The sequence below is a fragment of the Panthera tigris genome, chromosome C2 (genome assembly GCF_018350195.1).
Source record: "Panthera tigris isolate Pti1 chromosome C2, P.tigris_Pti1_mat1.1, whole genome shotgun sequence".
NCBI classification, from domain to species: domain Eukaryota; kingdom Metazoa; phylum Chordata; class Mammalia; order Carnivora; family Felidae; genus Panthera; species Panthera tigris.
In genome coordinates, this window is record NC_056668.1 from 3,407,346 (window position 1) to 3,421,637 (window position 14,292).

Consider the following 14,292-nt stretch of genomic DNA (forward strand, 5'->3'; position numbering starts at 1 on the left):
GGACCTGGGCTCCAGGTTCAGAGTGAGGCTGGGGTCCCAGCTGCGGTGAGGCTGGGACAAGAATGCAATGGCTCGGAGTGGGGGAAGGGAACGTATCCATTAAGCCCCCCACGTCCTGCCCCGCCCCCGTGTCCTTCTGTCCGTCCTGGGGCGCCCTGCGGCAGCTGTGGTTGCCTATTTGTGAGGCCATCACCGGGGGAACGGCATCGTGGGTGTCACGGTCACACCGGACCCAGCGCTCAGCACACGGTAGCTGTTCAACAGCTCGTCCGGACAGCGGGCTAAGTGACTCGCCTTGTCCCGTTGATTCTACGTCAAGCGGCACTGGAGGTTCGCGCACCTTACGGAGAGGTTAAGGACCGCGCCCAGGGCATGTGGACAGAGGGGTGAGGCTCTGAGAGTGTGGCCCGCGGTCGGCCTGGCTCTGTGTGCTGCCTTTGTGTGTGTGTGGGGGGGGGGGCAGGAGGGGCGCGGGCCCCAAGCAGAAGCCACCTGTGCCCTCCGAGCCCACTGTGCACAGCCTCTGAAGGGAAGCTCGCAGGCGAAAGATCGATTCCCCAAGGTGGTCCGAGGATCCCCCCGGTTCCCACTGCTGTTGTCACACTGTATGCCCCGGGGACTGTATGTGACGGGCGCGTCTGGAGTTGCCTTCATGTCAAAAAGCACTGAACCAACTATCCGATGGCTGCAACGGTGTCACCGGGCACCTGAGACGCCCCAGCCTCATCACCCCAGGACAGGGAAGGCGGCCTCCCTTCGGACAACTCCGGACCATCCCCCTAAGCTCTGTTGGACCCGGTTCTATCTGTGGGGGTCACTGCTGGGGGCGTTCTTCCCCTGCATCAGTGCCCTCTCTGGGGGGAGCGTGCAGTGACCAAGAGCCGGGTGAGTCGCGGAGCACAGGGCAGAAATAAGGCGGAGCCACGGGACTGATGACCAGGGGGGCAAAGCAGCGCAAACGCCAGAAGACACGCGCCTCAACCCTCCCCCGTCCCCCCATCACGCTTTCCCTTGGAAGCAACGTGGGGTCTGTGTCCACGGCCTTCGGTGGGGGAGAAGAGCTCTGCTGGGTTAAAGGGAGACAGAGCGCGGCCAGCACGCGGGGACCTTTCAGAATCAACCGGGCGCCTGTGACCTTAAGGAAGGAGGGCGCAGCCACAGAAAACACCGCTGGAAATGCTCTCGGCAGAGACGTCTGACGTCCCCACGGTGCTGCTGGGCGTGCGGTGAGTGGCCCATTGTCATTTTCCGGCACGTGCCTGGAAACCCCAAATGCGTCGGCTCTGCCCAGGGCTGCAAGTCCAGCCGAGCCTCCGACAGCGTCAAGGGCAAAGGCAGAGCGCTCCGAGCAAGGTCGAGGAACAGTAACAGGGGCTGCAGACGTCTGCCCGCACTTCCCCTCCCCTGCGCGCCGCGGCCAGAGGCCGTTCGTGGCCGGAGCCGGGGGTGGGCGCCTGATGCCCACCCTGGTCCCGCAGCCCCAGGCGCTCTGGCCGCCCGCTCTTGCTGCTTCCCAGGCCAGTCTCTAAAGCAGATGCGATTGTCCCACTTTTCGGATGCGGAGGCCAGCTCCGCCGCGGGGGGACTTGCTCAGAACCACGGGAAGGGGTGGAGCCGCCCCGGGCAGCAGATCGGGCCCCTAGGAGGCCGCGGCCTCCCCGCTCCTGAGGGCGGGTGTGCCTTCAAGGGCTGCCTTCTGGAAGTCGCCCCCACCCCAGGTGCGTCGGCTCCTGCACGCCAGCCTGCCCGCACCGCCGGCGGAGCCCCCAGACTCAGCCCTCCCCTCGCACCCTCCGACACCTGCCTTCCGCTTTTCACCCGCTTCCGGTCCAGCTTCTCGGGGAGACCTTTGGGAAGCTCTGGGGGAGAAGCTGTCAGTGCTGACCCGGCGGCAGGGTCTCATCTCCCCTCTTTCGAAAGATCGAGGGGGCCGGCCTCAGAGAAGTCTCATCCGGCAGGGCGGGAGAGCGTGTGCTCGTGTGTGTGCAGGCGGGTGTGCGGGTTTGTGTTTGTGCACGTGTGTGCCGTGTGCACGCATGGTTTCGTGCGCACGTTGTGCGTGGAAGCACGCGTGCACGCGTGTAAGTGCGTGTGTGGGGCTGCGTGTGCGTGCGCCTGAAGTGGGGCCGTTTCTTCCTCTGAGGAGGCCGTTGAGGCTCCTGAGCGGTCCGGCAAACGCCTAGTCCTGGAAGTCGGGGGGCCGGAGGTCCGTCCTGACCACCTGCCCAGCGCTCATGAAACGAGAGGGTTGCCAGCCTGCCCTTGCAGATGCTTCCTGTTCCCTGCTCTCTGATTCGACCAGGGCGGGCTGGGGTGGGGGAAGGGTGGGTCCTCACGTCCCCGGGACGGACATGGGGACAGTGGCAGTGAGGGTGGCTTGTTGGCAAGCTGGCAGAGGCACTCCGGATCTCTCGGAGAGACCCTCTCCTGCCCCCTGCCTACTCCGTGACTGGTGGGGGCACCCTCCCCTGGCTTCCTGGCAGGGGTGGGGGTGGGGGGTCCTGGAGAAGAGAAGGGGAGAGACGGCAGCTAGGGGGGCTTTCGTGAAATGTGCAGCTGAAGAATGGAAGTCATTGCCTCACGGTGGCTTCCCCCCCTCCCCCGGGGCCTTCAGGAAGAGCTGAAAATCCCCCCTCCAAGCCAGCTTTCTTATTGTCCCTCTCTGCCAATCAGAGGCACGGGTCCAGGACTCTCTGGGCTCAGGCCAGGGGTTTAGAAAGGGAGGGACCCGGGACAAAGGGGGGGGGGGTCTGTCCCAGAAGCCTCTCCTATGAGACTCAAGTTGGTTAGGGTCACTGGACATCTGGAGGGCTTCATGTCTCCAGAGAAGGGCAGAGGGACCACAGAGCCTGTCGCTTTGTGGGGGGGAGGGGATCAGCAGCCTCAGGGAGCCCCCTTTGCGGTCAGAGCTGACCGCCTGCCTGGGAGGGGACACGGAGGGAGTGGGGGCAGGTACGAGGGTCCCTTCTCTCTAAGACCCCCATCCCCCCTCTGCACCTGCTCCCCACTGGGCAGGAGGCACTGCTACTGGCCGGGGGTGGGGGGGTGGCGGCACACTCGGTCACCCTCAGTGCCACGGTCACCATCCCTGCGCGGGGACACATCCCCCAGGGCTGCCCATCGCTGCCCACTGGCTCGGCGGTGTCTGCTTCGGGGTCGTTTGGAGCGAAATGAAAGGCTTAACGTACCAGCCCTCTGAACATGCAAACTCAACCGGATGGGATCTGTTACAGAGAAAGCTCTGCCCATGAGGCGGAAAAAATACCCCCGCGTGGGTCGTCCCCTTTCCACGGGGCCCGAGGCGTGGGGATGCCAGCTCCGCAGGGCCCCGCCGTCCCCCAGCCCAAGTTGTCAGAGGCTGCAGCCCGGACCCACCACGCGCGGACGCACAGACGACGGTCCCCCACCCGCCGCGGCGACCCCCCCCCCCCCCCCCCCGCGCGTCGCCCTTCACCCGGGGAGGGGCCACGGCCCGGGATCCCAGGGCCACGGCGCTGACGGGGGGAGGGGGGTGGGGGCGCGGACGGAGCACAGGGGTGGGGGCGTCGCCCTTCACCCGGGGAGGGGCCACGGCCCGGGATCCCAGGGCCACGGCGCTGACGGGGGGAGGGGGGTGGGGGGCGCGGACGGAGCACAGGGGTGGGGGCGTCGCCCTTCACCCGGGGAGGGGCCACGGCCCGGGATCCCAGGGCCACGGCGCTGACGGGGGGAGGGGGGTGGGGGGCGCGGACGGAGCACAGGGGTGGGGGCGTCGCCCTTCACCCGGGGAGGGGCCACGGCCCGGGATCCCAGGGCCACGGCGCTGACGGGGGGAGGGGGGTGGGGGGCGCGGACGGAGCACAGGGGTGGGGGCACCCAGCGGGGGCTGCAAGGGCGGGGAGGAGGCTACCTTCTGAATGCGCCCATCGATGTCCAAGTAGATGGCCTTGGGCCGGTAGCTGGAGGAGCCGGACCCCATCTTGTGCGCCGAGCGGCTGCACTTGGACTTTTTACTGTACTTTCTCGACGCCAGCCGCCGCGGGGAGGGCGGGGAGTGGGAGGGAGGAGGGGGCGGCGGCGGGAGGGAGGAGGAGACCAGCCAACCAGAGCGCCGCGCCGCACCGGTGCGGGCTCTGCCGCCGCCTCTGGCGCGCGCGTCTAGGCTCGTGCTCCGCCTCCGGCCTCGGCCTCCCCCCTCCTCCCTCCGCCCCCTCCTCCTTCCCCCGTTTCCCTCCCACCTCCTCTCTCCCGCCTCCCCCTCCCCCTCCCTCCCGATTCCTCCCCTTCCCTCCCTCCTCCTCCCACCTCTTCCCTCCTCCCTCTTCCCTCCCTTCCCACATTAGGGCACACCCCCTCTTCTTCCGCTTGACTCCAGCCTCCTTGGGGACCAGGCCAAGAGAGAAGCCTATCTCCAAGTGACCTCTGGACAGGTGCCCATTTAGAGTGACCCCTCTGGCTGCAGGCTGGTCACCTCCCCACGTGACCAGATTCCCACAGTAACCCCCTCTAGCTGCCGGCTGGTCACCCCTCTGCCGGCCAGAAAATCCCATAGCGACCCCCTCTGGCTGCAGGCTGGTCACCTCCCCACACGGACAGTTGCCCATAGTGACTCCTTTGCCCCAGGTGGCTAATCAAACACATCAGGGACTGGGGGCACCCCCCCCCCCAGGCTACCTGCAGTCATTAGCCAACCCCGGCCCCCGTTTCACATCGGGCACCTCCCCCGGGTTCAGCCTCCCCCTGCTGCGATTGCTATCCTCGCCTAATTTGACGAGGAAATGAGAAAAGTTGCTTCTCATTCATGCACGTCCCTCGCCTAAGTTTTCCGTACATCCTCGGGACTGACAGCCTCTCCCAGCTGCACCCAGAGCTGAAATGGCAATTTTATTTCTGTCCTTACTGGAGCCAGAGTGAGGATTACCCAGCCACCGGCTCTGTGCTGGTTTCCGCGCTGTTCTGCCCACCCTCCCCACACCTGGTTCGTGGCTACAGGGAGTGTGGGAAAGGCAGGAGGGAAAGAGAAGGGATTTCAGGCAGCGAGTGATCTGCAGACCACAGTGGGGGCTCCTTTGTGGCTCCCAGTTCTCTGGGATCTCCCAGTGGGAACCCGATGGGGGGAGGGCTGGTGAAAACCGGGTGTTGCTTTTTGAGAGAGGGCCCGGTGCACACAGGCTCCTCCCGCCCTCCACGCCGGCCCGAGCCAGCCTGACCACTGCCAACGGTCACCGCCTTTGCCTTCTCTGGCCACCCGGTTTTCGCCTGGTGCCCAGGCTTTCCAGAGTTCCCCACCTCCCCCCACTCCCCCCCCCTCCCCGCCCAGCCACACAGAGCACTGGCCAGGCTGGAGCCCCAGGGAAGGTGGGGCTCATCGTCTTTAGGCGAAGTGGTCTTCCTCACTCAGCCTTTGGACAGTCGGGCACGTGTGGCTTCATGTCCCCGTAGCGTTGCCCTGGCCTCCAGCCCAGCGAAGGGGCCACGTCAGAGCCTGGGCACACGAGACTTGATTCGGAAGTGACTAGGGGGAGATAGAGGGCAGCAAGGGAACTTTGGTGCGGGGGTGGCCTCGTTTGGGTGGCTGTCGTCGGTCACCTGACTCACAGTTGTGATCACGTGCCCCCAGAAAATTGGAGCAAGCACTGTTGTCATGGTTCAGTTCTGTTGTCGAATGTTCTGATGCTGTTTGGGCTGAGCCAGCGATGGGTCCGTGGGGCTGGTGCGCCGTGTGGTGTGGGAATCTCACCACCCAGCAGATGGCTCATTAGCCCGGTGCTTGTTTATTCCCTGTGTCTTACAGTCATCTGGTCTGACCCTCTCCAATCATCTCCCTCTGGCGCCCCGGAAAGGCCGTGTGCGGCTCTCCACGGAGCTCTGGGTCCCAGATCGGAGCGTGGGGCTCTGTGACTGCTCCCGGCGTCCCGGGGGGGGGGGGGTGGCGTCCTCACACTGGCTGGCTGGGTCTGGATTCAGAATAATAATCACTCTCCTGAGTGTTTCCTGGACCGGCCCTGCGCACACATTCTCGTTCAGGGAGCCCGCAGCCGTTGGGGGCCCAAGAGGATTACCCGCCGTCACCTTATTCCCGAGCGGGCTGGCGGATCTAGCCAGCACTGTCCTCACTGTGCGTCGCTGCGTCTCTAGGAGCTGGCGGTCAGGAGGGAAGAAACACGGTCTTGGGCCTGGAGAAGCTGGCGTTTCTCTGGGACACAGACGAGACGGGACAGACAAACGTGACCTGTGGCCTGTGGGGTCATGAGGAGTGCGAAGGAGAGAAGTCACGGGGGAAGGAGATACAAACTGGGGCATGTGGGGAGCTGACATAGACAGCACACAGGCGTCGGGGAGCCAGGAGCAAAGAACCTTCTAGCGAAGGGTGGAGAGACTCCATGCCAGTGCGGCCGGTGGGCGGGAGGGAGTGGACAGAGGGGGCCTGGAGTGGGAAGTGAGGTCCCAGAGACGAGGGGGCGGCAGGCCCCCATGTGGACCGTGCAGGTGACCCGGTGGCACTCTCCTTGGCCAGCCCCACGGGATGTGGTCTACTCTAGTGTTGGTGTTTGGACAGGATCATCCCGCTGCTGGCCAGCAGGGCTGTGGCAGGGAGAGCCGAGAACACACCCCTACGGTAACGTTTGCTAAGAACACTGGTGGTTGGACCAGGGCCGTGAGAAGTGGCTAGAACCTGTAACCACTGGGGAGGTTGCTCAGATCTTTCCTTTCTGCTCATTGCTTAGGTTGACATTATTTCTGCTTTTTGCCCTCCTTCCCTTTTATATAATGTGGCCCTGCCTAAATTCATACTTCTTCATCCCGGACGGCCCCTGGGGTAGGCTCGGAGGGGCCAGCTCTCCCCTCTGTGCACCAAATCAGCCCAAGCGTCTCCCCGGTGTCCTTGACCTGTGTTCCTGACCCTGGCTTGGCCACCAGGAATGCAGCCAACGTAAGTTCCCAGAATCAAGACAAAAACGAAAGAAACCGCCTGCCTCTGCCAGGTGGGCTGGGGGCGGGGGGCAGGAGCCCCAAGAGCGTTATAGGAACTTGGCCGCTGCGTTCGCATAGTCCCAGGGGGAGTCCCAGGGAAGGAAGCTTATGATTGTCTGGGAGGTCCGAGTGCCAGATCCTGCCCGAGTCTCACAGGGAAGGGGGAGGAGAAGGAGCCCCCGGAGGCGCGAAGTCCCCCGGCGTCTGAGAGCCAGGGCTGGGTCCAGCCTCCGTCTCTGGCCCGCACGTCGACCACATTTCTTCTGGTACCACACACTCAAGCTCGTTCCTGTGCGCAGAACCTACTCTTTTAATCTGCCACAAGGACTGTGCCGAAGGAGACGCCAGAGTCAGGCATCAGGACCAAAATGAAGATGACGGGGACTGAGCCGAGACCGGGGCTGGAGGGGCCGGGCCCCGGTCCCCGGGGCTGTTCATCTCTGGCTCAAGGAGACGAAGCCACACGGGGAGGAGAGAGGGTCTGCCCTGTCCCTTCAGGGTGGGCAGTCTCCGGCAAGGATGCAGAGATGAGGAAGGGGGTTCGGGCACTCGGGAAAAGTCTAGAGGATGTATCCAACCGCAGAGGGAGACGCGTGTCCGGAGTGGCCGGGCCAGGCACGGAGTCTTCCCCTGTGGCCGGCAGCGCCCAGCGCTGGCTCCCGGCGGGGCCCCTGGACCGGGACTGGTGGGGGGGGACAGGGAAATGGGTCAGCGGGCTGCTGTGCCCTGAGGACACCGCCTGCCTGTCCTTTCTTGGGTCTGCTTGGTGTTGGTAATAACCATTCTGAAAGGATCCAACCGCCTCCTCTGCCAACTCTTTTCCCGAACCCTGCCGGGGGGCGTGGGCACCGAATGAGCGCGTTGAACAAGCAGAGTGTATTAGTGCCCCCCACACACCAGGCACTGAGCGGCCTTATGAAGGGGGATTGGAGAGCCCTGGACTCTGGGAGCACCGTGGGGCAGGGAAACGGATGAACTGCCCAGAGATCAGGCGCGTCACACTCTGACAGCCGCACCACCAGCCTCTTGGAGGGACCCGCCTGCTTCACACGTACATAACGAACCGAATACCCCACAAACTGCTCTAACCCTCGCGGAAAGCCGTTCGGCAGGATGCGCCAAGAGTTTGAGAACCGGCCTGCCCCGAGCTCCGGGGCAAAGGGAGGAGAAACGTGCAGGCAGCAGCCATCCGGGTGCCAGCGTTCCCGGCGTTTGATTTATACCCACATCAGCTTGTTTCTTTTTATGGCTTTGGTAATTACAGAATTATGACCGGTTGTAAATGCTTCAAACGGTGCAGTGGAAGAGGCAAAGTCCCATCCGGATCCGGAGGTGGGGACGTCCCCTCTTCCGAACCCGCGCCCCGCGGGTCCCTGACACGCGTACGTTCGTTTCTCTTCCCTCGTTCGCCGGTTCCCCACGGGACGGGCCTGGAGATCTTCCCAGCACATCGTGGTTGCCCGTGGTGCAAAACGAACCCGCGTGTGTATCCCTGGGTAGTTGTGCTGTTATTCTGTGCGACTGATTCTTGGAAGTAAGACTTCTGGGTGGGAGTGTGTGCACGGCTCGGTTTTTTATTTTGCTTGATTGCCGTCTGTGACGGTGCGGCTGACGTACGTGCCCGCCGTCAGAAAGCGGGGGTGCCGTGCCGCCGCACTCTCCGCAAAATAAGGTCGACTTAATTCTGTTTGTTTTCCAGTCTGAAGAGGGAAGAGACGTCTTGTTTCGACTTGCATGTCTGTGTTTACGAGCGAGGGGAGACGTCTCTCCTGACTGTGGGCCGTTTGTGTTTCTGTGGCAAATCCATTTGCTTTGCCCTTTGTTTTATTAAAAAAAATCTTTTTATTATTGATTAAAATACATTCTTTTTAATGTTATTCATTTTTGAGAGAGAGAGAGAGAGAGAGACAGAGCGCCAGCAGGGGAGGGGCGGAGAGAGGGAGGCACAGAATCCGAAGCAGGCTCCAGGCTCTGAGCTGTCAGCACGGAGCCCGACGGTGGGGGGGCTCGAACCCATGAACTGCAAGATCATGACCCGAGCCGAAGTCAGACGCGTAACCGATTGAGCCACCCAGGTGCCCCTTATTATTGATTTTTTTTTTTAACCAGCTTCTTGTGTGCAAAGGATAGCAGCTCATCGACCATCGTGTATTTTACAAATATTTCCTCCAAGTTGCTGGCTTATCTCTCAGCTTTATTCATGGTGTCTTTATAATGTGCCTCTTATGTGTGTAAGGAATCAAGGCCCTTCTTAGTCTTCAGGGGGACTAACCTTCTGGGTTTCCTGCCAGCTTGGAAAGGAAGTACTATTTATAATAAAAAAATTTAAAAAAGAAGAAAGAAAGAAATGACCTGCATTTCCAAAGATTGGCACGGGCTAATTAATTGTGGCACATTTGCTGAGGGGAATCCAACAGGGTAAATCACGACGAGCGTGTGGAGACCCAGGGAAAGGTCACGTGCGGAACCTTCAGCGACGCGGCAGGATCCTCAGAGGCGTTTACACGCAGGCTGCTCGTTCCCGCATACCATCCGTCCGTGGGGCGCGAGCCACACGCTGAAGCTGGACACTTGCCGGGGACAGGACCATCCCGGGCTGCACAGTTGGCACACCGGGGTTGCTCTGCGAAAACCGCCACAGAGCTGAACTGGTTTGGAAAGGGAGTAAGAAATGCTTGTGTGTTCAGGGGGTAGGATTCTAGGCATTTCCTTTCCTTTTCTTTCTCTCTCTCTCTCTCTCCTTTTAAAGTTTATTTATTTATTTGGAGAGAGACATCGTGAGTGGGGGAGGGGCAGAGAGAGAGGGAGAGAGAGACCATCCGCCCTGGGGCTCGAACTCCTGAACTGTGAGATCAGGGACGTGAGTCGAAGCCGGATGCTTAACCGACTGAGCCACCCAGGTGCCCCTGGGCATTGCCTTTTTCAAAACACTTTTACATTCTGTGGTGTTATTTTTGCCATAAAATTGGGCAAAGGGGGAGCATCAGGTGACTGTGTTGAGCGGGACTGACGGGTCCCCTCCCGCCGTCTTAGCAGTGGCTGGATAGGAGAGGACGCATCCCATTTACAAAAGTTGTGCCGTGGGACCCTTGGTTTACCATGCGGTGTGGAGATAGCCTGCTTCCCTGGCCCCTCAGCGGGCCTCCCTCCTCCCCCGCTCCTCGTGGACAGTGATGGCCTCCGTGGGAAGCTGGCTGGCCTGGGCCCTCTTTCTTTCTTTCTCTCTCTCGGTCCATTTTCCTTCTTTTTAAAAAAAGTTTATTTATTTTGAGAGAGAGAGAGAGAGCAGGAGGGGCAGAGACAGAGAGAGAAAGAGGATTCCAAGCAGGCTCTGTGCTGTCAGCACAAAGCTGGACCCGGGGCTCGATCTCACGCACCTTGAGATCATCGCCTGAGCCGAAATCCAGAGTCAGACACTTAACCGACTGAGCCACCCAGGTGCCCCTCTCTTGGTCCGTTTTAGTGGCTTCCTCCCGGGGATCCTGCTTCCCCAGCCCCTGTCATCCTTCTGGAGCACGTGTCCCTAGGACCTTCCTACTGGGCCAGTCTGGCCCTGTCACTTCCCTGACTGGCCTCTTTGGGGACGTTTCCTCACCTCCCAGTGTGGTATCGTCCCTGGCATCTGTCTGCCCTGTCCTTGTCCGTCCACACCAAGGAGACACCAGAAACTCACTGTCGCATCTGTGACGTTGCGCCTCATTTCATCGAGAAGAACGTCCCTCCCTGTCTCCTCCCCTTGATCACCTCTTTTTCAAGTTCCATTAAGGTGTCACCTACACGGTGCCAACTTCCCCGAACCCCCTGACCTCGGGAGCCAGGCAAGGAGCTCCTGCCCTGGGCCCCTGAGACCCAGCACACCTCTGCGATCCCACATGTGGCCCCGGACAATTTACATGCCCTCCCTGTGCCTCGGGATCCTCACCGATCAAATGGGGAGGACGACCCGGCCCGGAGCCCTCTGGAGACTAGTCGGGAGCACAGGCTGATGCGTGGGAGTCCGCCGGCCCAGGGCCTGGCGCGCAGTAGGAGCACGGGGCCGTGTGGTTGTCGTGTCAGGAATAAGCCGCGTTGTGCTGGGCGCGGTGACTACCACCGTCTTCTCCGCTGAATTATGACGTCAGGAGGGAAGACCGATTGTGGGGGGTCTTCCCGATGGGGGCCGGGCTCCCCCTGGGGCTGAGTGGACAAACCACGCCCCGTTAAGGAACGAGTGGCCGTGTGTGATTCAGCGGCCAGCCTTCCTTCTGCACGTGGCCTGTGCTGAATTTTTGGCCTTGCCCTTAATGGACATTAAGAGGGTCCTGGGAGCCAACCGTGCATCCTTGACGCCTTGGCTACGGTGACGTTTCTGAGGACGGAAAGGCTGCCTCGTGCTGACCCTGCAAGGGAGTCTTTCGCCCCCCAGCCTCGGGGTGAACTTGGTTCCCGTCTGCCCCGCGGAGCTGGACAGATGCACACCGGGAGCTCAGGAGTCGCGCGCTGCAGCCCCGGGGCCTGGTCAGCTGACAGCTGACAGTGGGCTCTCTGGGGCACCCTCACCTGTCCCTGCGCACATCTGCCGGGCAGACCCCCCCAACTTTCCACCGAGGCTTCGTGCTCCCCGACCTGTGGCACAGACCAGTGCTGACCGCGGCCGCCACCCACCCTTTGGACCGCTGTGCGTTTTCGACTTGCAAACCCTCTCGAGGGACCTTGGCTGGTGTCTCAGGCCGGTTCTCTGTGAGGAGCTCCGAGGTCGAAGGTGAGTGCGACTGACTGACACGTGCCCTGGGTCGGGGGCTGCCGGCCTGTGAGGCGACCCCCAGTCTCTCTGGACCGTGTTCCCTGTATCGGGTCGGGGGCAGAGCGGAGAGTGCGTTCTGGTTCCCAGAGCTGTGTTAACTGCCAGAAGGGCACAGACCGGGCTCGTCGTTGAAAACGAGAGGAGGTTCCAGGCGTGTGAAGGTGGGCCGAGTGGGGGCTTGCACATGCCGGCCCGGGTCACCCGGGGGGGGGTCCCAGCTTGCCAACCCACCCCGCCCTCATTTCGGCCCCCGTCACCCCCAGGCTCTTTGGCAAGTGGGGACATGGCTGCCCCAGACACCCGCCCGGCACGCTGGCTTCTTTCTATCCGGGCCCCTGGGCAGGTGCTGGAGACCGTGCTGGGCCACCGAGTGGGTCCTTCGCGCCCCCTGCGTGCGGCAGCGCCCTCGGTGACCGTCCGGGGCAGCCGCAGAATTTTACGTCAGGATCCAGGCTGGTCCGAGAACCCAAATGACCTCCCGGCCCAGGCTGGCCCGGTGGCCGTGCGTGGGATCCACGGCAGACCGATGACATCATTTCCAGAAATAGGGCCCAGAGTCATTGTGATGCACACCTGTCCTTGGTTATTTACCGACAGTGTGTGTCCGCAGATCCTAGCGCTCCGGCTCAACAGGGTTCCTCCTGGGTGGTCCTTGAGCGCGAGGCTTGTGATTTTGGATGGCTTCCACAACGCCTTGGGGCACCTTAAAAGTCCGCCCAATGCGAGTTCTAAGGGGTCAGAGCCGGTACGCATTTCAGTGCAGGAACCTCTTCCGCGAACTCCAAGTTCCGCCCTGGCCACGCCTCTTGTACATTTGTGGTTAATTTCCTAAGTGGCCGCCTGTCCACAGGAGCTGGAGGTTCCCTGTCCCCTGACCTGAGAGCCGCCCTCTCTCTCCCACGGGACCCAAACCAGAGGTGTATGAGGCCAACGGGAGGGGCCTCTGAATCCTCCCAGCAGGTGGGGGACACGGCTCCTTCCTGCCGGTGTCTTCTTGAGCTTCCGCCAAACGCAAGCGCAGAAACCCAAGGCGCCCCTCCGCCAACAGGTGCCAGACTAGAGTTTGCAAACGGTAGCGTGATGGCAAAGAGAGATCTTAACAGTAGGAAAAGCCCGTTCCTTTTTTTGTTTTCTTTCTTAGCAACTGAGCTGTTACTGGTATTTGTTCATTTAAATCATTTGGGTCTGAGAGCCCGGGACTGGGTGAAGTTCCCGGCGTCGGCTCGTGCGCCTTGGGCCGCCCCCCCCTCAGAAAGGTGCCTCCAGTCTGTCTCTCCAGACTGCAGCTGGGCTGGGTTACGGCTGCCAGAGGACAGCTTTATCACCCCCTGGACACCCCCCACCCCTGCTTCGTTCTACAGCTCCCTTAAATTGCCCTCCTGCCCCCCTCCACCCTCCCCACCCCCCGCCACACCAGTGGATTTCCTTTACCTTCCTTCCTTCCTCCCCTGGCCGAGGGCCCCTGGCCGCTGGGCCTGGCTTATTCTTACCACCATCATGACACCCTTAAGTGAAGGAGAGCATTTTCCTTGATCAGTGGACCAGATAAGCCTGGAGATTTTCCAAGAAGCTTCCACTACGAAATTAGGCCAGGTGGGAGACGGCGGGGGGGGGGGGGGGGAATCAAAAGGGTTTACCGGCGTCTCTCGTGGCCTGTTTCTGACCGGAACCTCACGAAGGCCAAGCGTGAAGCAGGTGAACTGACGGGATCCATCAGGCCTTCCGACCTCTGGGTCCAGCCCGGTTCAGACAACAGCAAATAAAGCTCACTGAGCATCGGTCGAGGTGAAGCACGGGGCCAAGGGCAGGGAGCTGGGAGCCTGGAGCAGGCTTGGGGCAAAGATTTGTGGGGCTGGTTCTGCTCTCTGATGAGCTCGGAGGCAGAGAGGAGGATATGAAACAAAAGCAGACACACCGTTGCCGCCCCCCCCCCCCCCCGCCCCGCCCCGCACACACGCACAGTGTAAGCCCCTCTCTCCGGGGCGGCTGGAGGAAAGCTCTATCAGTAAATAAGGCGCGCACAGTTCTACCAACTTGAGACTTATATTCTGGTGGGGAAACCGACCACAAACACCCCCCTGCCCCAGGACTTGTATCCTGGCGGGGAGATAGGCAATGGAGGAAACACCATACAATACGTTGTATAAATAAATGTACAACACCAGGACAGAGATAAGACCCGTAACGTGACAAATAAAGCAGAGAAAGAGGATAGAGAGTTTCTTAGGCTGACATTGTAGATATTGTGGTCAGGGAAGTCGTCACGGAGGAGGTGACATTTGAGCAGACACTGAGTCAAGTGAAGGAGACTTGCCGGAAAGGAGAGCTGTGCACACGGAGGGAGCAGCAGCGAGGAGAAGCCAGACGCAGCCAGCGCTGGGGTGGGGAGACGGGTCGGTGGGGGAGGCAGAGGAGCGGGCAGGGGTCAGAGAGGCCGGTTTGGCAGGATTTGGGGCTCCATTCTAGGTGTGACGAAAGCCACCGGAGGATCAAAAGCTGCGGCGAGAGCTGACTGACACGGTTGCAAGCGTGTGCGAGGAGGCCGGGCTGACCAG

At 61.6% G+C, this 14,292-nt stretch overlaps 1 protein-coding gene across 1 annotated transcript in view; it reads right to left on the minus strand.

Annotated features, from left to right (window-relative positions):
- The window catches only part of PDE9A (phosphodiesterase 9A), an 89,132-nt gene extending 85,134 nt beyond the window's left edge, over positions 1–3,998 (minus strand). Inside the window, exon 1 of the mRNA XM_042956303.1 lies at positions 3,890–3,998. Coding sequence (XP_042812237.1) covers positions 3,890–3,958 — 69 coding nt within the window. The 5' untranslated portion in view covers positions 3,959–3,998. The remainder of the gene's footprint in view (positions 1–3,889) is intronic.
- Positions 3,999–14,292: the final 10,294 nt, after the last annotated feature.